At 36.4% G+C, this 25,169-nt stretch overlaps 1 protein-coding gene across 1 annotated transcript; it reads right to left on the reverse strand.

Annotated features, from left to right (window-relative positions):
• Positions 1-25,140, reverse strand: CDC37L1 (cell division cycle 37 like 1, HSP90 cochaperone). The gene is made up of 7 exons (XM_007182211.3): positions 24,833-25,140; positions 19,246-19,527; positions 16,471-16,564; positions 9,396-9,511; positions 8,902-9,024; positions 4,972-5,136; positions 1-613 (listed from the first exon to the last, which is right to left on the reverse strand). Exons 1-7 carry the CDS (start codon positions 24,962-24,964, stop codon positions 512-514), a joined length of 1,014 nt encoding a protein of 337 aa, XP_007182273.1. The 5' UTR covers positions 24,965-25,140; the 3' UTR covers positions 1-511.
• Positions 25,141-25,169: the final 29 nt, after the last annotated feature.

The raw sequence follows: 25,169 nt of genomic DNA on the forward strand, positions 1-25,169 counted from the left end.
TAGATTATCAACTACTGATTTATTGCTTTTAATATGATGAAACACCAGATTTGACAGCTAAATTAGCAATAGGATACAAGTACATTTTTATCTTTAATCATTTTTGTAGAGTAGAACATGTACATATCCATATAAAAAGACTGTAGCAGATGCCTCCTAGAATCAACCAGTTCTTGTAAACATTGCATTTGTGCAGATTTTCATACTTTGATTCCAAAATTGAGAACAATAAGATTAAAGGCAAATTTAGTAGCTAAAACCACCAAAAAAAAGTCCAGTTTGACTTCTTGCAACATATGGTACCACTCCTCTCTTCCAAAAAAAAAACAAAACAAAAAAACCTAGCAGCACATAAAAGAAATTTTACAAAACGTTTCAGTACTCTTTGTATTCCCTCCCATCAAAAACCGAACAAAAATAAAGTGCAGCACCCATAAAAGTGTCAAGAAAATAGCCAAGTTCTTCCTTTCTTGTAGCAAAATAGCACTTGGCTTCAGCAGTCTTAACCAAATTATACAGTGTCCATCATTTTGGGTTCATCATCATCTTTATGTACCACTGAGTTTAAACTGCAGAGAGCTGTATTGATAGAATACTGAAGATAATCTGGATTCTGAAAAGAAAAAAGAATGAATGAATGATAATCAGTTTTATGCCAGTATATGCAGTTGCATATTCAGTTTTGCATTCTCTATTTCTCTGCAGTATAGCAGAACAGGAAAAAAGATGGACTTTGAAGTCAGACTTGGGTTGAAACCCAAGAAGGTAAAGAAAGAAAAAAATTAGATTATTACCACTTAATCCAAAGAGATGTGATAAAGAGAGAATGATGTATGCGAAAAATAGAAATGTAATAAACACTACCTTTTTCCTGTTTAACAAAACTGTATAATTTTAATTATTTAATCATATAAGACTATATCTTCCGTATGATTATATGTACATAGCTATTGATAATTTAAAAGATAAACATGGCTTTAAGCCAGCAATGTATTATATGTATTATGAAGATTACTAATTATAACAGTAAATACTAAAATTATAAAAACACTTGAATAAGGAAAAAATCTATTTACTAAGTAAATATTATAGCTATCTTCAGAGTCTATTTTGGTTTCTCAAAGGTTAAAACAAACCCAAGTGAGAAACTGTTAATCTTTTGAAAGGTACGTAGACTCGTATTTAAAAAGTTGAAAACAAAAGAACAGTTTAATTTAGGTTTTGTTTATTTATTTATTTATTTATTTATTTATTTTTTTTAATGAGGATCTTGAATCAGATGCGTATGTTTGATTGATTGATTGATTTTGGCTGTGTTAGGTCTTCGTTTCTGTGCGAGGGCTTTCTCCAGTTGTGGCAAGCGGGGGCCACTCTTCATCGCGATGCGCGGGCCTCTCACCGTCGCGGCCTCTCTCGTTGCGGAGCACAGGCTCCAGACGCGCAGGCTCAGCAGTTGTGGCTCACGGGCCCAGCCGCTCTGCGGCATGTGGGATCTTCCCAGGCCAGGGCTCGAACACGTGTCCCCTGCATTAGCAGGCAGATTCTCAACCACTGCGCCACCTGGGAAGCCCCTGTTTATTTTTTATTTTTTTTTATTTTTTGATTTTTTTTTTAAGTTATACAATTTTTATTTATTTATTTATTTATTTATGGCTGAGTTGGGTCTTCGTTTCTGCGCGCGGGCTCTCTCTAGCTGCGGGAAGCGGGGGCCACTCTTCATCACAGTGCGCGGGCCCCTCACCATTGCGGCCTCTCTTGTTGTGGAGCACAGGCTCCAGACGCGCAGGCTCAGCAACTGTGGCTCACGGGCCCAGCTGCTCCACGGCATATGGGATCCCCCCAGACCAGGGCTCGAACCCGTGTCCCCTGCACTGGCAGGCAGACTCCCAACCACTGCGCCACCAGGGAAGCCCAGGTTTTGTTTATTTTTTAAACAGAAGAACTCAAAAATATTTTACTTTGTTCATTTCTAAAACTAGGAACAGAAAACCTTATTCAATAAATGCAAAAATAAACCCATTATTATTAAAGCATCATGAATAGAGACATAAGCCCTTAGGACCTAGGACTTTAGGAAATTCTTCCCCAAGAATTCAGTTTTGTCTACTCAGTTGTTCTGAATATCTGCTCGTACTTAGAGTTTTATTATGTATCACCTACTTTTATCTATTTTATTTAATAAACATCAATGAGGAAAATAGTCCACACAGGGCATAGATATCTTAAACCTCCCCATACCAAAGGGAGGCAGGGTGTTCAAAAGGTCTCCTTAATAAAGTACAATACTTTGTGATTCTTTTATTGTAAAAGTCAAAAAGTAAGCCAGAATTTAGTTGGATTATTCTCAATCAGGTTTTTATGAAGGAAGTGGCACAAATAATTGACTGAGGTCTGGAACACTAAAATAACTTTGGACCTCAGTTCTAACCCTGCCTCTTCCACTTAGTATAATGCCATCCTCAAAGAGAAAATAATTCATCAAAATTTAATAACATTAAACGCTAGTATATAGGATAAGCCTAAGGTAACTGTTACTTATATCTCTGTCCAAGAGGCCTTGGTTTAGTTCTCTCAAAGCTAAGGATAATGGTATTTGGCTTATTTCACAAGACTGTTGTCAATTAAAAAAAGATTAAAAGCTAAAGTGTTATCCAAATTGAAGTTTTATAAAAAATTATTAATAATCTTGTTACATTATCCCATTCTCCAAAGAAACAGAGTGCTAAGATCTTTTCTGACCATCCAGGCCCAATTCCAAAGCCCTTCAGAACAGAGCTTACAATTACTCTCTATTAAGACTAGGCTCCAGATTTTCATGGAGAATTTTGAGTATTAGAACTGGCTAAAGAGATTCTCTAGAATTCATCTACCCACCTCCTTAAGAACTGAAGACATCATCACGAGGAGACTTAAAAAAACAAAAAGCAATCCATATACCTAACCTAATGTACACTTAAATTCCACTGATTACCCTATATTCTCATCTAGTAACATACTCAACACATTTCTTGTCCCAGAGACCAGTTCTTCCCAAGAGCACACAACTGAGTGTCTTGTCCTATTTCTAGCATATGATTCAACAATAGTCTATGATATAGGTCAGTGGTCCCCAACCTTTTTGGCACCAGGGACCGGTTTTGTGAAAGACAATTTTTCCACTGGCCCGGGGTTGGGGGGATGGTTCAGGCGGTAATACAAGCAACAGGGAGCGGCAGATGAAGCTTCGCTTGCCCGCCACTCACCTCCTGCTGTGCGGCCCGGTTCCTAACAGGCCATGGACCGGTACCTGTCAACGGCCCGGGAGTTGAGGACCCCTGATGTAGGAGAATGAATGAGCAATGGAGTAGAACAGAAATCCAGGATTAGCATATTAGCTCCATCACTTACTGTATTGACTTCAGGTAAATTACTTAACCTCCAGGAGCTTCAGTTTATTCACCCATAAAATGAATGAAAATGTGTCACAGGGTTTTTGAGAAGATTAAATGAGACACCATGTAAAAGTGTTTTGCAATTTATAAACTGATATAATAAAAATGGGATGTTGTTATGGTAAGCTCTTCTTCCAAATCTCCTCTCAGTTGACAACTTAGTCCCTCAGGTTGTCTCTCATCTTATCCTATCTATCATCTTATCCTTCTCTCAAGTAACAGTGCTTCTATGGATCTAGCTGAAATCTTATCCTTTCCCTCTTACATTTAGAATCAACAACATCCTTCAAAAGTCTTTTTTCCTCTGCATTCATTATGTAACACCTTAGTTTTAGGAGGTTTATATGTTGAACTTACAGAGACTTAGTCATAAAATTCCTTTGGAAAGACTGCGTCCCTATGGGCTATTTCTCACGGAACTGAAGAGAAAATTATCATTTTATTTAAACAGCATTAAGAGGTAATGTGTAGGACAAATTGAGAAGGAATATTGCTTACATGTCTAACTAAGGGTTAACATTACTAATTATTTAAAAATCAGACCTTAATTATTTCTATCCTTGAAAATAATATTTTTGGCTGAGTTGAATATGATCAATTGCTTTCCTTAAATTGTCCCTTTGGCCTACAATACATATAACCAGAATAGTGAAATTATAGATACATAAGGTCAAGATATTGAAAATCTCAATTTCTACCACTCTGAGATTTAAAAATAAATACAGGGCTCTCCTCACATTGCCTTTTGAGTGAGACTTCCCTTTCACTGTGTAGGCAACAGGCTAAACTGGCTAAAGCTGTTCCTAAAATCTTAGGGCCTGAAAATGAGAAAATGAGAGATGACTGGTTCAATTTAAATGCTACTAGAACCAAAATGGGCAGTAACTTTTAATAACTTAAAATTGTAATCCTAAGTAGAATCAGGCAGACCAGTGGTCCAACCTCCTCTTTGACATAAATTCTTTCACACTAGTGACATGGTTTTATCTTATTCTAATAGCAGATTTCCAAGGGGCTCAAGGAGTTGGCCAATATTACCATAAAGAACAGCTTAGCATAAGTTACGTTAATTTGTAGTAAAATGTTACATCTGGTAGGCAACACCAACATTCAAAAAGATAATACTACTAAACTCATGCAACAGATCACCGTGGTTGCTACTTGGACATATGCTTTGAAGCTAATTCATCTCAATAAATTCTTAACAGTATAGTTCTACTTAGAATGAGATGTTCCTCAGGAGCCATCTTGAGAAGTTTATGATTGAGATGATCAATAGGTAACACTTGCCCTTAAGAATGCTTAGGTGGTCCTCATCTTCTGTATTTAAAGGAGTGGAATTTGGTATCTCTCTAAATACCTAAGAGATGAACAAGATTTAATGCCAAACATGGCATGAGATGAAACTCAGAGTTATCTTTTGAGGCAAGAATATTTAAAATGACCACACATATATAATGTATAAGAAGAGAAGTCCAAAAGAACAAAAATTATGTGAACTAATACATTTATAAAATAAATATTTACTTTTCCAACTTACCTGTGGTAAGGATTCTAATAAACCTATAGATCCAACACCAGAATGGGGAACATTATTCTGAACTGTCATAGGTTGGAAACTTGGTGATTGAGAATAAAGTCTTACTCTTGACTTGAAAGCTTCAAGTTCATTTTTGAATGCTTCAAAATAACCTTCTTCCTCTGCCTAGAAAACACAAAAAATGAAGACTGTGTTTTTCAAGACTTCCAGACCACACAGTAAACTCTAGCAAGCATATATTAGGCCTGAAGTCGAAGAAGTAAAGATGAGGTGAATAATTTAAATGTAGAAGCCACCAAGATCTCTGTCAGATTTCTAAAAACTGCCTGTTTTATATGAATATTAATGATTGGTTTGTTCCATTTACCTCTGCTTCAGCAAAATAAAACAAACTAATAAGAAACAACCCTTCTTTACACATACACACTAATAAAATGAAAGAGGGTAGGCTTCCTCTGTATTTCTCTTGATTTATCTATATTCTTGACAGGATCCAAAATAGTCCTTATTTAACCTCTCACGTTCTCCTCTCCTCTTCCCACTGCCAAGCAACAGCCAAGGGATATTCTTTAAACCTTCTAATTCTCTACCAATTAATGAGGGAACACTATTACCTGTTATTCGTAATTCTCTGACCCTAAAATCCCTATTTGCAAAAGCCATGAAAACCAATTAAACTCAACATTCAACTTCGTTATGAAAATATCTTAGTGTTTTAGTTAAGGAAGTACCTTCTTTTCAAGATTATGGAAAGAAAAAAGTACGATGAGTTATGTTGAGGGAAGGGAATTCTCTCCCAAGATGTATATAATATAAGCAAAATTCTTAATGCAAAACATCCTTTTGGCAGTAGCCTCCAATTATAAACGTTTCCTTTGCAGATTAAAAAATGACACAGAGCACATCCTACACAATATATCATAGAATTTAAGTTCAAGTGGTGGAAGAGATTTTGTCGAAGTCTCATTCCTGAATATCAATGGGCCCATTCGTCTGCAGTGCGGTTTTTTTCTTTACTGTAGTTTACGTTGTATAACTGGATTAAAACCTATGGATTAGTTACTAGCATCAATATCTATATAAATAATGCAGACAATGTTCTGTGCTGCCATTCTATCTTTTTAAGAATTTAGGAATCATTTCCCTTAATTATATTATACCATTTCACTTTAGTCAATATACGGTACTCGTGTAGACACATGCAATGTTAGCCTTCATATCCAAAAGTAATCCTTCTGAAATGGTTATGTAGCAAACCGTTAAAGGAATCAAGTGACACAACTGCTGACCTTACTTCATGCCTAAGGCCTAGGGATTTAGATCTAGAGAGACTTGATTGATTTTTGTTTTATTAAGCAACCTATGGGTCACTTGCTCAGTTTCTCTATGCTAATTTCCTCATTTGTAAAAAAGAAATAAAAATCCTTATAAAATGTTATGATGATTTAATGAGTTAATCCATGTAAAGTGCCTAGAATAATACCTGGCACAAAGCAAGCACCTCATGAAAGTTATTCCTTAATTTTAAAAAAATTATTAAGAACACAGTGTTAAGATCTAAGACAGCAGAGCTGTTCAGTTCTATTTTGTTGAAGAATACATATAGTTTGACTATGTTCCATTATCTTACTAAGCACTAGTTCAAACATATCCACTAATGTAAGATGAAAAAGAAAGTATGATTTTTTTTTTTAATGCCTATGTGTCAAGTGAAAATTTAGAGTAGTCATCAGAAGCCTAACTAAAATACCAACTCAATTGTTTACTCATTAACGGCTTCCCTGGTGGTGTAGTGGTTAAGAATCTGCCAGCCAATGCAGGGGACACGGGTTCGAGCCCTGGTCTGGGAAGATCCCACATGCCGTGGAGCGACTAAGCCCGGCTGCCACAACTACTGAGCCTGCGCTCTAGAGCCCGCGAGCCACAACTACTGAGCCTGTGTGCTGCAACTACTGAAGCCTGTGCACCTAGAGCCCGTGCTCTGCAACAAGAGAAGCCACCGCAATGAGAAGCCTGCACATTGCAACGAAGAGTAGCCCCCGCTCACTGCGACTAGAGAAAGCCCGCGCGCAGTGATGAAGACCCAACGCAGCCAAAAATAAATAAATAAATAAATAAGTTTATTTAAAAAAAAATTGTTTACTCATTAAAACTACTGTTTTGGGAAAATTTCCTATTTTAACAGTAGAAGTAGAAGGTAGAACTACTGCCACACTAATTTTTTTTTATTTTAAAAATACAATGTTTTTCTCTATTTACAAAAGGAAATATGTTCACTGTAGTATATGAAAAAGAAAATGGAAATCACTTATAATTCTACCACCCAAGTATAATCAAAATTAAACTTTTGGTATATTTCCTTCTAACTTCTAACTGTGTATGCTAAAATGTATCATATATGCAAAAAAGAGCATGTAAAATATTTATGTACAATTTATTGGGCAAAAATCCCACTATGTACCCACAAAAATTAGGAAATAGATCATTACTAGTATCTTAGAGATGAGTTTCAAAGAGCATTCCATCTCTCTCTGAGGTTACCATTATTGTAACTTGTCCTAATCACTCCTTTGCCTCTTCAGTTTTACTGCTTAAAATTTATGTATCCGTCAACAATATATTTAGTTCTCCTTGTTTTTGAACTTTATAAGAAATATAAAATTTTAAAAATGATACCAGATATATCATTCTGAGACTTGTTTTTTTTGCTTTCTTGTCTTTTATCCATGCCAATGCTGATTAGTATATTACCAAATGAATATACCACAATTTATTCATTCTACTGTTAACAGACATTTGGGTTGTTCCCAGACTTTTTGCTATTATGAACAATTCTATTAAGCACATACATGAGTGTCTCTAGGGCAGCAGTTCTCAAACTTTATAGTTGCAGGACTCCCTCATACTCTTGAAAATTACTGAGGAACCTAAAGAGTTCCTGTTTACGTGGGCTATATCTATCAATACTTATGTGTTAGAAATTAAAACAGGAATTAAATATTAACTGAAATATAATAACAAACTCATTACATGTTAACATTTATAACATTTTTTTTAAAAAAACTATATTTCCAAAACAAACAATTTAGTGAGAAGTCTGGCTTAACAGAAGATAGCTGTATTCACACATCTGCTTCTGTATCAATCTATGCTGTACACTGATGAGAGAATGAGAGTGAAAATGGCAAATAACATCTTAGTATTATTATGAAAATAGTTTTGCCTCAGGACTAATGGAAAGGGTCTTGAAAACCCTCAAGTGTCCCTGGACCACACACTGAGACATTTTTCTCTAGGGTATATACCTAGGAGAATTTCTGGCTGTAAGCACTTGTCTTATTCAACTTTACAAGAAAATTTTACAAAGTGGTTATACCAATTTATACTCCTACAGTCAGTGCATGTGAATTCTTACTGCTCTACTTCTTGTACAACTTTTAAATTATAGTAATAATTTAAATTAGTAAATTTAGTGAGTGTGAAATGTGATTTAATCTTTCTAGACATACCTATTTTTCTTTAATATAGCTGACATCATCCTGTATATGTAAACATGTATCACTTCTTTTGACTTTATAGCAAACCATTTTCTCAGATTAAAAATTTTTCATAAATATAATTTTGATGGCTGCATAATATTCTGTATACTACAGGTTTTTTTTTTAACCATTCCTCTAATTTTCCTGAATACATACATTCATGTGAATGGCTCTCAATTTCACATACATGCTGTATAGTATAGCTTCTTATATAGTTCCTTTAAATCTATATTAGCATGAAAACAGCAATATAATTTTTCTTTTCCTTATAAAACCTACAGAATTTAGCCTGTGGCATCCTGGTTGGATGGCTTCCATTGATGTGTATGGACAAAAGAGGTCTCAGCTAAAACCTAACCTTCCCATTTAACAATACCAAATAGCTACTTACTTTGGCTTTCTGGAAAAATAAGCGAAAACATCCTCTTGGATCCACATTACAGTTTTTGGCCATTTCCATAATAAACTGCATTACAACTGCTTGATGTGCTATTTGTTCCATCAGAGCCCCTTTCTGAAAGTAACAGATTAAAATTATAAGAAATATATTTAATATTGTGATTACTATTTGGATTTTTAAAATATGATTTTTTTTAAATAGGTTAAAAAAGAAAAAGGTTTATAGTATCAAATACATGGGAACAAGAGAGGTGAGGGGGCAGGGAGGCAGGGAAAGCACATTGGAAACAAGTTTCCCTATGCTAACTGAAATAACTAAAAAAAAATCCAACAGTAAGCTCAAGTAGATGTGAAAACAAAACAAAACAAAATTATAATTTCATTTAATGACCTTCCTACTTTCATTTAAAGTAATGGAAAAAACAAAACAAAAAAGTAAATCAGAATTCCACTAAGGTTCCCAGAAATTCAAGTTTCACATGATACCTGTTCAGCTTCTAGATGAAAACACCATAAAATAAGATATTTAGCAGTTTCTTCACATACAAGGTATGGATGGTCAGACAAAAATCTCTGACTATCATCCCATCGACTTAACATACCTGTAAAAAAAAGAATTAAACCATGAATGTCAAATACTTTCCTCTTGTAAGCAAAGAAATGGTATTTTAAAATGATTCTCTTTAAAGACAACTCACATTACTATAGCAGTATGTTATGGTAAAAGAGCAAATGAAGAGCGATAATAAAGCAATACCCAGCATATAGGGAATAGCTTTCAAAATTCATAGCAAACTTTATTTCAAATAATGTCAGGCTAAAGTAGGGTGATTGGTTTAAAGCCGTAAGTTCTACATCTGGGGAATGCCCGAAGTCCCAGGCAAATAGAGACTGCTGGTCATTCTAGGCTAAAGTAAGTACAGATAATTTCAGGAGATTCAATATTATTTATTCAGAGAATACAAATTTTTCTGTTAGATGCATAAGAAAGCAAAACCTCAAGAAACTACACTGAGCAAACAAAGACTTAATAAAAGATTCAGAAAAACTACATTTCTTCTAATTTATTAAAATATGTCTAAGATGATATGGTAAAATGTCAACAGCATGGGAAACCAATCCAGTAAGTGTTATAATAGTAAATATACTTTAACCATTTTAGTCATGTTAACCATTTAGTCATGATGACTGTTTATACATAGAAAACAAAATCTTTTTAAAATTAGTTAAGCATATTTGAAAATAGCTGCCATTTTGCTTCAAAATACCAAACCAGTCCAAATACTACTAAAGGTGTACTGTCATCTTTACCCAAATTAATTAAGAAATTTGGTCAAAAAGTTGTTACCACCCAAATAATTAACAGAACCAGCAAAGTGTTGAGCTTTATTTAGACTCATCCAACCAAGAAAGTTATTGAGTCATCATGGTAATTTTATAAGGCTATCTCAATAGTTTGGCAATAAATCTTTCCTCTAGACACAAAATGAACTTCTGAAGTTCCACATCAGAACACAAGTAAAAACAAAACTGAGGACAAATGTCTTACTGAGAAATACACAGCAACACATGGAAATTAATTAAAAATAATGATTTTTTCCTCATTTAAAAAACTGGAAAAAAGCATTTTAGCATTTTTCATAAAGAGTTTTACAAGCTTTATAGAGTTATTTCCCCAACACTTTGGATACAGTGACTAGGTCATTTTAAATTCTGAGAAACAATGATTATTTAAGTTACTTTAAACTACTTCTCAAATAATATAGTTAAAGAATCTAATTAATAATTTCTGTGGGTCAGATCTAAAGAAAGCATAATCCTATTTCTTATACCTGAAGCCATAAAATAAATCCTATAAAGCAATTTTGCCTTAGCTTTGTTACACTTCTGAAGAGGGAATATTTTCAACTCTATCAACCATTCAGAGAGATCACTGCTTCTCCATGGGCAGCACTGTGACTTACTCAGGCACCAAATTCCTATCCATTCTGGTTTCTTTTGCAGGAAAGATAATATACGAAAGGGTTAGTGACACTTGTAGGGGCCATGAAGAAGGGTGTCACTAAACGCTAAAGGTTTTAAACTATCTACTTAATAACTGAGACAAAATTAACACTTGAGGATGACCATAGCTTTTCTTTACCTGAAAAATAATTGTCAATACTTGATTTCAAAAATGCATACTAAATTATTATGAAATTGAGAAGTTACGTTACAGGTAGTCCATTAGACCTCTGTGGGAAGAGTGTGGAATTTTATGAACAAAAGATATCAAGAGAATCAATGGCTTAGTGGAACAGAACATACCTGAAATTACACATATTACTTTGGAATTTATAAAGAAACTTAAAATCAAATGGAGAGTAACACAATCTAGCATGATGACTCTAGGACTAAACTGCCTAGGTTCAAGTATTGGCCTTACCACACCTTGGGCAAGTTCTATTATACCTCTATGCCTACATTTCCCCATGTGTAAAAGAGGGCTAAAGGCTTCCCTGGTGGCGCAGTGGTTGAGAATCTGCCTGCTAATGCAGGGGACACGGGTTCGAGGCCTGGTCTGGGAAGATCCCACATGCTGCGGAGCGACTGTGCCCGTGAGCCACAACTACTGAGCCTGCGCGTCTGGAGCCTGTGCTCCGCAACAAGAGAGGCCGCGAGAGTGAGAGGCCCGCGCACCACGATGAAGAGTGGCCCCTGCTTGCCGCAACTAGAGAAAGCCCTCGCACAGAAACGAAGACCCAACACAGCCATAAATAAATAAATAAATAAAATAAATTTCTTAAAAAAAAAAAAAAAAGAGGGCTAAAAATAGCATCTAACTCATAGGATTTTTGTGAGGACTAAAGAAGTTAATACATATAAAGCACTTAAAACAGTACCTGACAGAAAGTAAACACTTGATAAATACTAGGTATTATTAACACAATATGAACAATTCATTCATTCATCCATCAAATATTAAGCTAACCTTTTGGTTAAGGATAATCTAGTCATTTAAACTAGCCAATCAACTTCTCTGAATGCTTGAAAAACCTTACTTTGACAAATTAAAATATTTTAATTATGTATCTTTGCCCATATATTTTTTTCTGGTGAACATGTAAATCCCAATCCACCCTTTAGCTCTCAATATTCCACCTGATTCCTAAAATGGTCCCCAAATACACATCATTATTTATTTCCCTCTCCTTTTTGCATTATCCTGATAGAATGATAGATTTCAATCCTTTGAATTATACTAAGTATTTTAATTTCTCAATGTACCAAAAACCTCCCAACTAGGTTGTGAATTTCTTAATGAATGATATATGACCTATTTTTCAATATATCCTGAGCTCCAGATCTCCTGTATTCCCAATCACCTACCACCAGACAGCTATTTCTACCTACATGCCTGCACATAAACTCATCTTATTGAAACCAAACCCATTCTTCTCTCCCTGACCATCTACATTGCTTCCTAGGTTCCATGTAACCCAATCAGGCATTTCAGAGATTTTTCTGACATTTCCATTCCTCCCACATCAAACTTATCACTAAGTCCTGTGGTTATGCTATTGCAATCTGTTAATATGGTGAATCACATTAATGAGTCTTCTAATGTTAAGCCATCCTTGAATTCTTAGGATAAACCCTTTAAAAATATTTCTTTTTCAGATTCTAAAAATAAAGTATTTTCATTGTGAAGAATTTGAAAAATCCAGAAAATAAACCACCTGCAATGCTTACAAGAGATAATCAATGTTAATGTTCTGATGTATTTCCCTCTGGCTTATTTTTTAATGACTTTTAGAGAAACAAAATTAGAATCATATCATACATATTAATTTCCTACTCATTTCACTTCACATTCTGTTCTAAGAGTACTTTTATTAAATGTTTTTCAAAAATAGGATACTGATTTGTTTTTGAAAAGCAATATATAAGTGATTACATTGAAGAGACTGAATATCCACCTACAGCACAACTGATTCTAACATAGTATCTATGCAAATATTTACAGCTTTTAACAAAATCTCCAGTGGCAACATCCTACACAGATTCAAAAACATGCTGAATCACAGCTAACTTTGGTTGGACGTGAACAGATGATGTGCCATGAAAAACTGTGTTAGATCATCAAAAATCAGCTCTGATCATCGTAAAGACAGTGATGTCAAAGATGCATATGACTTTGAAGAAAACTGTTCTGTGAAGTTTAAAAGAAAACAGACTTTATTTCTAAATTGGTATTTTATATTTATAAAACATGAATTAACTAAATTAATAATTAATAAGTAAACATAAATATGGGGGAAAAAATCAATACTTCACAATATTCCATGACATGGTTGTACCATTAATCATTAGATGGTAAATTCCATCTAATTACAAGGGGTAATAAAAGCAATATAAGAAAGACAGTCAAAAAATATCAAAAAATACCATAAGGGAAAGTTAGGAGGAAGTCTGAAGAATATAAGTACGCATGAGACCACAAAGAAATATGGTGTCAAGCCTTTGCAGCCCTTCACAACCTCCCATGTTCTAGGCAGAGTCTTCCACGAGTCTGGAATGCAAACCAAGTTTGGAAAGCCTCCAGCTAGAAGCCCTAATCACAGCTGCTATTCCAAATGTGTTTACTTCAAAGGATTATATCAATGTAGTCATTATTCTGACAAATGCCTTTTTTTCCTTTATTACAAGCCCAAAACTCCAGAAACATTTGCTTCCACCCAGGTGGGACAATATTAAACTTTCACTGTCTTGCCTCAGGTCTCTCCGTCAACTCTGTGCCATAATTTAGTCCCCAGAGACTTTGACTATCTCATCATCCCACATGACTGCAAACTGGTCTACTGCACTCTGATGGAACTTGGTGAGCAAGAAGGAGCAGGTATCCCATTTGTCTCGGTACAATACAAACAAACATGCCAGAAAGTGGGAAATAAAAACACAGGAAAATTTTGGGAGCCTACTACCTTAGTAACATTTCTGGGGATCCAATGGGCTGCGGCAAGTAGGATATCTTGCCCAAAGTGAAAAGTCAAGTGTATTTCCACTAAGAAACAGGCACAATGTGAATCTGGGAATGGCTATCAGGTCTGGTTGGCTTTGAAGACAGTAAGGCACTGGTTAGCATTACAGGATGAGACACGGAAGCCCACTCATGCAATGGCAAAACTGTTTATTAGTCACATATTTCCCCACCATCTGATTGTTTGTACAATATTTTATAAACTAAGGAGTCACGGTGGTAGATTTGAGATTATGCAGAGATTCAACAGCATGGGATCTCTTCATCAAGGGTATTCCAGGTTAGCCACTGAATACCTAATTTACCAGTAGCAGAAACCAGTGCTGAAACCTCAATATTGGAGAGGCCAGCCAACCATCAAGCTGGAAGGACCAGCCAACCATCAAGTAATAGGTTGATAATCTTGGTCCCGTTTCATTTTGGAGGGACCAGTGGTTCCTCACTTGAACAAGACCATTTGAGATCTGGTATTGCCCTCCCTCTTTGCCATGCTTCTACCAGTAATGCATCTGTGGTCTTACTCAATGAGATGTTCCCCATACCACATTATTTCTTGACCCCAAAACTCAATTTACAGCAAAAGAAATGAAGACAACAGGCTCATGAAATTCACTGGTCTTATGAACATTACTACACAGAAGCAGTAGGTTTTATAGAATAGTGAAATGTTTTATTGAAGACCCACATAATTATAGTGCCAGGTGGGTTACTACACCTAGTGAGGTAGGGATATTTTCCCAAATAAAATTCCTTCTGACCACAGCACTCAGTTTATAGCAAAAGTGAGGGAACTATTTTACATGCACTAGGTTTCCCATGGTTCCAAAGCAACCAGCCTACAGAATGAGAGCTGTGTGAAAGCACCTTGAGGTATGCTATTCTACCAGATGCATTATGCTCTGAAAGAGTAATCAGTACATGGTACTCCTTTTCCTACAGAACACGCAGGCCTGGGAAGTAAGGACTGTAGGTGGGAGCTGCAACTCACATTATCACAACTAAGATTCATTCACAAAATTTTTGCTTTTTATTCTTATAATTCAGGGCTCCGCTTATTTAAAGATTTTAATATCTACCCAAGGGATGACTGTATATCCATTTTTTCTATTATAAATAATACTGGAATGATAATATTTGCAAAAATAAACTTTGCTTACTTCTTCAGACACTATTCTTGAATTAAACAGAATACATAACTTATTTCACTTTTTAAAAATAAAAAGTATGAGGGCTTCCCTGGTGGTGCAGTGGTTAAGAATCTGCCTGCCAATGCAGGGGACACAGGTTCAAGCCCTAGTCCAGGAAGATCCCACATGCCATGGAGCAACTAAACCCGTGTGCCACAACTACTGAGCCTGTGCTCTAGAGCCCGCGAGCCACAACTACTGAAGACTGTGCGCCTAGAGCCCATGCTCCTCAACAAGAGAAGCCACTGCAATGAGAAGCCCGCACACCGCAACGAAGAATAGCCCCCGCTCGCCACAACTAGAGAAAGCCCGTGTGCAGCAATGAAGACCCAACATAGCCAAAAATAAATAAAATTATTTAAAAATAAATAAATATATAAAAAGTATGAGAAAAATTAATAAATTTTATGAATAAACTTTATGAAATAATTCTATGAATAAACTGCAAAAAAAGGAAAAAAATCTAAAGTAGTATCCGTTGTACTGACATAAGGATGAATGAAATTCTAAACACTTTGGGAGAGAAACACCAATAGGAAAAAGGTCTCAAAATGTCATTTAAAAAGCTTATTAACATACTCCAAATAAAAACTATGTTTACTAAATTGACACATATATACTTCCCAGTAGCATTTTCACTCCAGCAGTACTGTCACTGCTTATAATTCTTAGAACATAGCATACTGTTTCCCGACTCTGCCTTTGGACATGCTGTTGCCTTGCCTCCCTTATCTACATGGAGAACTCTTACATGTTCCTTACAATCTAACTCAGATGTTATCTCCTCTGGGAAGCCTTCACTTAAATCAACCCCCATCCCACTGCTTTTCCCCAATAAAGAAAACTATTTTTCAGTTCTTTGTATATGTATTTCTATTACTTATTATTTATTATAAATTATATTCTATTACTTATTATTTATCTGAATAACAGTTGAAGGATCTGCATAAATTGTATAGCGTCATATCCAAAACCTGAAAAAAATGAATGCTAATCTTACAACCATAAAATAATCAGATACAAAGGAAGCAAAGATGAAAAAAGACAAAAGCAAAGACTAGTTGGGAAATGGAAAGAGTCTAGGTGTAAAGAAGACCATGTTTTAGAGGGTAGGATTATATAATAATAGATTGAATTTTGCTTCTCTTCACAATTCAGTTTACTCTGTCACTCTATTTTTTTACGACCAAAAAAAAGTCTAAAACAAGAGCTATACAACTGTGCCAGAAGCAGCTATGCAACTGGAGTTTGTCACTTGTCTTCTTTTTGGTCCCCATTTTATAAATCCACCTTTTGTACACATATTTATGATACCAAACATTACAAAAGAAGGAAACTCAAGTAGTAGACTTACCAAAATGTCTGATTTTCTGCTCATGTTTCTGCATAAATGATTTTGATTTATCTTCATCTTCTGTTTCTTCTCTTTTATCTTGATTAATAAAACTCTAAGAAAAAAATTTTGAAGTTAAAATCAGATTTTATATTCTAATTGGATTTTCTTTCTCAGTTATTGAATGCCTAGCAATCGTTCTTATAGACACTATAAAAAGGTGATGTAGTAAACTCATATTATATCATTAAATTCATCTGTAAAACTCTATTAAAAATTAAAATTTTCTTGTAATGAATTTTCATTAGTCTTATTTAAAGTGAGATATATGTAGAAAATTAAACAATTATTTTAGAAATCAACACAGAAAAACAAATGAATTAACCTTTCTGTAAAGCTGAATTTCCCTGTCAAAGGCAGGTATAGAAAGATCCTTTACATGCGTAATTTATGTTTTGCATTATTCATTTCCATTAAATATTTGTAACTCTACTGTAATCTTTGGAGTTCTTGCTGGAAACAAACTCAGAAATTCAAAGCATATAGAGTATATTTACAACAAAATTTTGGTAAGACATAAACCTAAAACAGACCTTTGCTGTAAACTTTTCTTAGGAGAGGCTAAACAGTTTGATTCTGAAATCAAGTACAAATTTCTATTAAGGAAGTGCTTCTTTTCAGTTAAATAAGTCATAAAACAGACGAAGATGAAGTTTTTATCTGGCCAGAAAAACTGGCAGAACAATTTCTCAGAACATTATGTGATCACGTTTAAACCTTGAGATCATCACTGCCAAAAATGAAAATTGGAAGCTAGCTCTCTGCCAGTTTACAATCAGGAAACACACAAGTTTATATATTTCAAAATAAAAGCATTTTTTTCCTTTATATATTCTCCATCTAGACCAGCACTGTCCAATAGAAATATAATCCAAGCCACAAATGTAATTTAAAGTTTCCTATCAGCCACATTAAAAAGCAAAAGAAACAGATGAAATTAATAACATATCTATTTAACCCAACATATCTAACATATTATCATTTCAACATGTAAGCAACACAAAAAAATTATTAATGGAATATTTTACTTTTTTTGGTACTAAGCCATCGGAATCTGGCATGTATTTTACACTTACAGCACATCTCAATTCGGACTAGCCACATTTCAAGTGCTCAATAGCACACGTGGCTAGTGGCTATCAAGTTGGACAGCGCAGATCTAGACCAGTCCTCTCAAGTCTCAAGCTCCCAGACAAAATCAATGTACGATTTTGAGCAAATGACTGGAACATAAAGATAGTCCTAATTAATTTGTGGTATAAATGTAGGCTATGTTAGATCCAACTTTAAAAAAAAACAATTAAAAGAAGAGACAAAAATATTTTCTTTGTGACCACTGTGTTAACAGAAGAGACATTAACTTTATAAACAAAGAAACATTGTTTTGACAATTCCCTCTGGAATAAAAAAATTATTTTAAATAGTTTTGGGGTATAAATGCAAACCAGAAATAAAGTAATACTTAAGATGATACATCCCTTAGAACAATATATACAGAGATAGTGAATCATTCAGTTAAAGAATTATTCTGTTGAGGGGAAAGAAAAATATATAAATATAAATTAGTACAATCACAGAAAAAGTCTAGAAAGATATGACTCATTGTTAACAGTGGGCATCTCTGGGAAATGGAAATGAAGGAAGTCTTTCAATTCTACTTTACAGGTTTATGTTTTTGTTTTTTACAAGAAGCATGTTGTACTCTTACAATTTATCTCCATTAAAGAAAGAAGTACTGATAGGGCTAGTGGTACTAGACATTTACCTGTGTGTATTACTTATTGCTGTAGCAGGACTAGACCTAGTCCAGGGGAAGGAAATTAAAGGTGCTTGGGGGGGGGGGGAGTGTTGAGTGGATGCCAGAGCAGAAACAAGTAGTGTTACACACTACGTCTAGAGAATAATGACGGTTAAAGATAAACTGAATGCGGACTTAGACAAGAATGAGCCGTCCATACCTGAGTCTTGAGAATTAAGTTTAGTACAAATAGAAAGAGTACTACTTTAGACATTAGATGAAAATGACTTTATTTCATTGCCCACTTCTTTTTCAGATACAAAAGTCAAAGAATAAGGCCTATGTATGTAATCCAGTGAGAAACAGAAGACTGCTCTTAATAAACTACTAACGTGGCATAAGTATTTTACTACTCCTTTCAGCAATAATGCTTGTAACACTAAGACCAGATTACTATCTGAGGTTTACTAAACACATACTGGTAAATAACAGTGAGAGACTTTGTTTTATTTGATAAAACCAGTAACTGTACATTAGTGTTACAAAATTGAAAGCAAGCTGATAAGCATAGCAACATCAGAAAGCACTGGTAACATCTGAGCTTTACCACATACCAGGCCCCATGCTATCTGCTTTTAAGATGTTACCTTATTTAGTTTTCATACCCACTCTTTATAGTTGATGAAACTGAGCCTTAGAGAAGTGACTTGCCCAAGGTCACAAAGCCAGCCTGTGACAAAGTTGAGATTTGAGGCAGTCTGACTCCAGAACCCATGCTTATATTCAGTGTGCTATGCTGTAGCCATATAACTGGATTAAGGACTACCCACATTAGACACTACTGGGGATAACACATTTCTGTAACAATCACTTTTCCTAAACTGTCAACATTGAATACTGTTTACAGGATTCTGTTGCTTTGTTAAGATATGCACAACTGGTTTGTACAAACACTTCAGTCTTTCCTTCTTTCATTATGGTCCAATAAAAGAGAGTACCTTATTAAAAACATCCTTGCTAATGGCATCCATGTTCCACATACACATTCTCTCTCTTTGTACTAGAGCCTCTTCTTTCTGCCGCCATTCTTCTTCCCGTTGCCTCAGTTCTGATACTGCTGTTTGTGCTTTGGCATGTTCCTGATCCAAGGACTCAGAGTTATGCAGTGCTAAGCTACCAAGTTTCTGCTGAGCTTCAGCGAGATTCCATTTGCACGCCACAGAGCTCTTCACAAACTCTTTCTGCTTTTGGCAAGCCATTTCGATTCCATGGCTATACATCTGGATTAAAAAACAAAACAAAACAGTATTTTTAAGAAATGAAGAAGGCAACAGAACAGGTATGTTTATGTAGCACAGTTCAAATTTCTATTAGTCAAGGATTTCTGTACAATGTTTTTGGTACAGAGGTATCCAGCCTTCTGTGTTTGCAGTTAAGAGTTTTATATTATAGACCTTGTTTCATCAACCAGACTCTAAGCTTCTTTGTTAATTTGTGCCTCTCCCCTGACAACTAACAGCAACAAAAAGCCTGGCAACTAGCACAGTGTCCTGCATACAGTGGGGCCTCAACAAACATTTGATTTATAGTCTTCATAATCCTGAAACAGAATAACGAGAACAAAAGCTTAAATCTAGTTCATCATCTTATCACTCAACATGCTGAAAAGCAGACCTTTATAGAGTTTTGCTTTGCAAGTTCTTCACTCAAAGAACCTTTTATTTAGAAGTAATCACTTCTTGGTTTCTATTTTCTTTCTGTATTATCCCAATCCTTGGTAATCTGAGTTGTTATTATTGGAAATTTCTATTTAAAACTGACTACATCAGATAGATAACCTTTAACTTAATCCTAATCAAAACAGACAAAGTTGTTTAAAAAAAAAAAGTCACTGGTCCACCCTGGTGACTTTTTTTTTTTAACATCTTTACTGGAGTATAATTGCTTTACAATGGTGTGTTAGTTTCTGCTTTATAACAAAGTGAATCAGTTATACATATACATATGTCCCCATGTCTCTTCCCACTTGCATCTCCCTCCCTCCCACCCTCCCTATCCCACCCCTCTAGGTGGTCACAAAGCACTGAGCTGATCTCCCTGTGCTATGCGGCTGCTTCCCACTAGCTATCTATTTTACGTTTGGTAGTGTATATATGTCCATGCCACTCTCTCACTTGGTCCCAGCTTACCCTTCCCCCTCCCCATATCCTCAAGTCCATTCTCTAGTAGGTCTGCGTCTTTATTCCCATCTTGCCCCTAGGTTCTTCATGACTTTTTTTTTTTTAAGATTCCATATATATGTGTTAGCATACGGTATTTGTTCTTCTCTTTCTGACTTACTTCACTCTGTACGACAGACTCTAGGTCCATCCACCTCACTACAAATACCTCATTTTCATTTCTTTTTATGGCTGAGTAATATTCCATTGTATATATGTGCCACATCTTCTTTATCCATTCATCTGCTGATGGACGCTTAGGTTGCTTCCATGTCCTGGCTATTGTAAATAGAGCTGCAATGAACATTTTGGTACATGACTCTTTTTGAATTATGGTTTTCTCAGGGTATACGCCCAGTAGTGGGATTGGTTGGTCGTATGGTAATTCTATTTTTAGTTTTTTAAGGAACCTCCATACTGTTCTCCATAGTGGCTGTATCAATTTACATTCCCACCAACAGTGAAAGAGGGTTCCCTTTTCTCCACACCCTCCAGCATTTATTGTTTGTAGATTTTTTGATGATGGCCATTCTGACCAGTGTGAGATGATATCTCATTGTAGTTTTGATTTGCATTTCTCTAATGATTAATGATGTTGAGCATTCTTTCATGTGTTTGTTGGCAATCTGTATATCTTCTTTGGAGAAACGTCTATTTAGGTCTTCTGCCCATTTTTGGATTGGGTTGTTTGTTTTTTTGATATTGAGCTGCATGAGCAGCTTGTAAATTTTGGAGATTAATCCTTTGTCAGTTGCTTCATTTGCAAATATTTTCTCCCATTCTGAGGGTTGTCTTTTTGTCTTGTTTGTGGTTTCCTTTGCTGTGCAAAAGCTTCTAAGTTTCATTAGGTGGTGACTCTGTTCTACTAAGAAGCAACAGTAATTAGTTTTAACATTTATTTTAAAAAAATTTTTAAATAAACTTATTTTATTTATTTATTTTTGGCTGCATTGGGTCTTCGTTGCTGTGTGCAGGCTTTCTCTAGTTGCGGTGAGCGGGGGCTACTGTTTGTTGTGGTGCGCGGGCTTCTCATTGCGGTGGCTTCTCTTATTGCAGAGCATGGGCTCTGGGCACACAGGCTTAGTTGCTCCGTGGCATGTGGGATCTTCCCGAACCAGGGATCGAACCTGTGTCCCCTGCACTGGCAGGTGGATTCTTAACCACTGTACCACCAGGGAAGCCCACTTTTAACATTTATTGAACCACCACGTGTAAAGCATCGTGACAGATGTTTAATTCCTTATATTCCTCAGTTCTATCAAACAAAAGCTAAAGGCACATTCTTTATGATTTCTTAGCCAAAATGTAGATCAATTTCAAACTAGGTATTCAGAATAATTTTACTCCAATCTAGTCCCTTATCTGCATCGCTATTCAAGCCCTTGTAATCTCACACTTTAATTATATAAATACAGCCTTTCTCATTTCAAGCCATTCTGTACTCTTCTAGACTTGGAGTGATTTCTCCAAGAAACAAATATGATAATTTTACTCATTGTTAGAGTCTTGGGATAAAGCGCAAAATCTGTGGCATGGCATGGTCCCTCATGATCTCACTTCCTATTATCTCTCTAGACTCAGTCCTAGTCACTCTTCTACTTGTTTGCTTACTCTTTACATCCCCTTCCCACCCCCCCACCCCATTCAATGTGGCAACTCCCCCATCCCTAAACCTCCTATCTCCATCCCAGATCCCAGCATCATGTCCCTTCCCTCTTACCCTGTCCCTCTCCACCCAAGTTATGCATATTTCTACAGTGGTGTTTTCACACAATACTGTGCTTATTTGTTTAGCTATCAGCTTCTTGAGGGGCTAGAATGCAATAAATCTTAGATGAATAAACAACTCTTGACTTCTTGGAACAGACTAGTGGTGGTAAGGAATTCTAAGGCAAGTAGCATGCAAGGCTCCTTTTTTAGCTAAGTCTTCAGGCAAACTTAGATTTCTATTGGAGGGAATGTGGACACTTGCTATTCAGATGTTTTACTTGTTTAGCAGGGTTGGAGCCCAGATACCACTTGGTCCTAACTAACCAAGTAAGGTATTTATTTTTACTTTTTGCTACCTTAGAATAGGGTTAAGAATAACTGCAGACTAGCTATGCTTAAGAAGGCACTAGGAAGAGGAGAAAAATGAAGCTATAAAATTTATTTTGTAAGAAAAGACAAGGAAATACTAAGAAAGGTAAGGACAAATGGAAATATCTTGCATTGTCAAATTATGCGGGAGCAAATTCTCAAATCACCTCTCAAATCAAACATAGAAATCTTATTTCTAAATCCTAAAAATGATTTATGTTTATATTCTTCTGCACAGACTACACAGACTATGTTTGGGCATTTGAGTAAACTATCCCACATGTATTGAGATGATTGATTATATTTTAATAAACAAAGATCTGAAAAAGGAACTGTTAGCATTAAGGTCTACTAATGTAACTTTACATTAAAAAAAATTCCCAAACAGGATCTCTAAGTTCCAAACTGCATTTAATTGGATCTCAGAACTATACATCACATACGACATTAATATAGCTAGGTTCCCTATATTTGGTAAAATTACACCAAGGCTGTTTTTATAAAGATTATAAAATGTTTATAAACTGAATTAAATATTTTATTCTTTCCAAATATTCCAAAAGAAAAACTTAAGTTCTAAAACTTAAATCCAGCAAGACAAGTAAGTAGGTTTGTTATAAACACATGAACTAACTTAGGATTAGAAATCATTTTGCAAATCTTAGTACCATTCAAAGTTAGTTTCAGCCAAATAAAATTTTACATTACATCACAGGATGGGCAGTACAGTAGGTGGGAAAAAACACTGTACTAGGTGTCAGAAGTGGATTCTAGTTTTAATTCTGCCACTGCCTAGCTACATGGCCTCAGGGAAATCACTTCTAATGTAGGATTTAAGCCTAATCATTTCTAAAATTCCTTTCAGCTAAATAAGCTTATAAGTTAATATACAGCTATTTTTAAAATTCAGTTTCTCTTAGGTTACTCTTTAGATTCAACCACAATACAGTGAAATTCTTGAGACCTTTCCATCCTCTCTATACTCCTTCAAAACTGACAATGGCAGCTGCTGTTCATTCTTTTTCTATCTCTGTAACACATTCATTATGTGCTTATATAACACATTTTGTATATAAAGATGACACCAGTGATCCATAATTAGTGGGTGACTACCAACCTATCAACTCTCATTCTGTCCTCCTAAAAAAATGTCTTGTACTTTCCCAGTGACTGGCTGGCCGAAGTACAGTCTGTGGTTATGAAACAGCATTTTTCTCTGTGCAGCCAACCAACCCTGTGAGCTGGGCATAGGATCGATGACCCTACACTTATTGGCAAACAATTTAAATCACTCATTTTCATTAACAGCTAGCAAGATGAGTCTAGAGAAAAACTGTTTTAATTCAGTTAAGCCCTGGGGGGCCCCATTTTGCAAGAAGCCTAGAAGGCAAATACCTATAATCCATTTCACTGAACATATTAGTGTTTAGTCCGTGATCCTGAAATATACTTCGAAAACACTCAGGTTAGGAGAAAAACCGGGACAAAGTGATATGAGTACCTAAGCACTCCCTAAGATAGGACCAAGAAAATCCTAAGTGGCAGTATATCACATTTGGATAAGTTTCAGAGGAAAGAAGGCTGGGCTGAAAACCACAAGCAGCGGCAGGAATCTGAGGAAGAAGTCTGAAGGAAAAGGCAAACGTGTGCCTATATATTTTTACTGAAGAATGGTGTGAAGCAAAACTAAAATCAGAAACGTAAGGGGAAAATGGTCACGCGAATGGGCGAGATTTACGCCAGCATCAATAGCAAGGTTTACAGAATTTGCTCAGATGTCAAAAATCAGTGAAATAAACTGGCTCTGAAATCTTTATGTCAGGAGCTCAGTGAATTACTGAAATACAACCATTCACTATTCCCATCAACTGTGCACAAATATCAGTGCCTTCAAAAGAATAAAGTGCTCGGATAAGAGCAGGCACAAGAGGACAAAGGGTCAATGTTATAGAGTGAGCTGTCCCAAATCTGGGTGCCATCAGAAGAGGGGTGGAGGGGAGAAACTTCTTCCAAGAGTGAGGAATTAGCCAAGGTGAAAGGTGTGCGTGGAGGTGAAGGTTGGGGCTATATGGCCAGCCCCTCTTCGAAGACCTCAGTAGATGCTACAAAGTGATGGGATGGCTTCAGGCTCCCGACGCCCGAGGTTGGGGGTCGGGAGTCGGGGGCGGGGGAAGGGGGAGGTGGGGGCTCAGAACAGGGCACAGAAGAGGGTCGCAGAGACAGAGGGCTCTGGGGGCCTGGTGACGGCTCCTCCCCATCCCCCGGCAGAACACGGGCCCCTTCTCACCTGGGTGCCGCCTCCCGGCAGCTGCGGGTAGCGAGGAGAACCGGGGGACACGTCCAAGTCACTCTCTTCCTCAGCCTCACCTTCTGCCCGAGGGAGGCTCCAAGGTCCTGGCGGCGGCCACGGCTGCTCCATGTCCGGCTGCCCCCGGCCCTACAATCCCCACTGCCAACAGACTTGGCGTGAGCTGAACCTACTGCGCGGAGCCAGCCGCCCCAGCCGGCTGGGGCCGTTACCCAGAATCCCTCTGCCGGCCGCGACGGCGACGCACGCCCTGCGCCAGCCTGTGCCGCGCCAGCCTGTGCCGCGCCACCGGCGGACGGCGGAAAAAGACGTACTC

Source organism: Balaenoptera acutorostrata, chromosome 6, assembly GCF_949987535.1.
Source record: "Balaenoptera acutorostrata chromosome 6, mBalAcu1.1, whole genome shotgun sequence".
NCBI lineage: Eukaryota > Metazoa > Chordata > Mammalia > Artiodactyla > Balaenopteridae > Balaenoptera > Balaenoptera acutorostrata.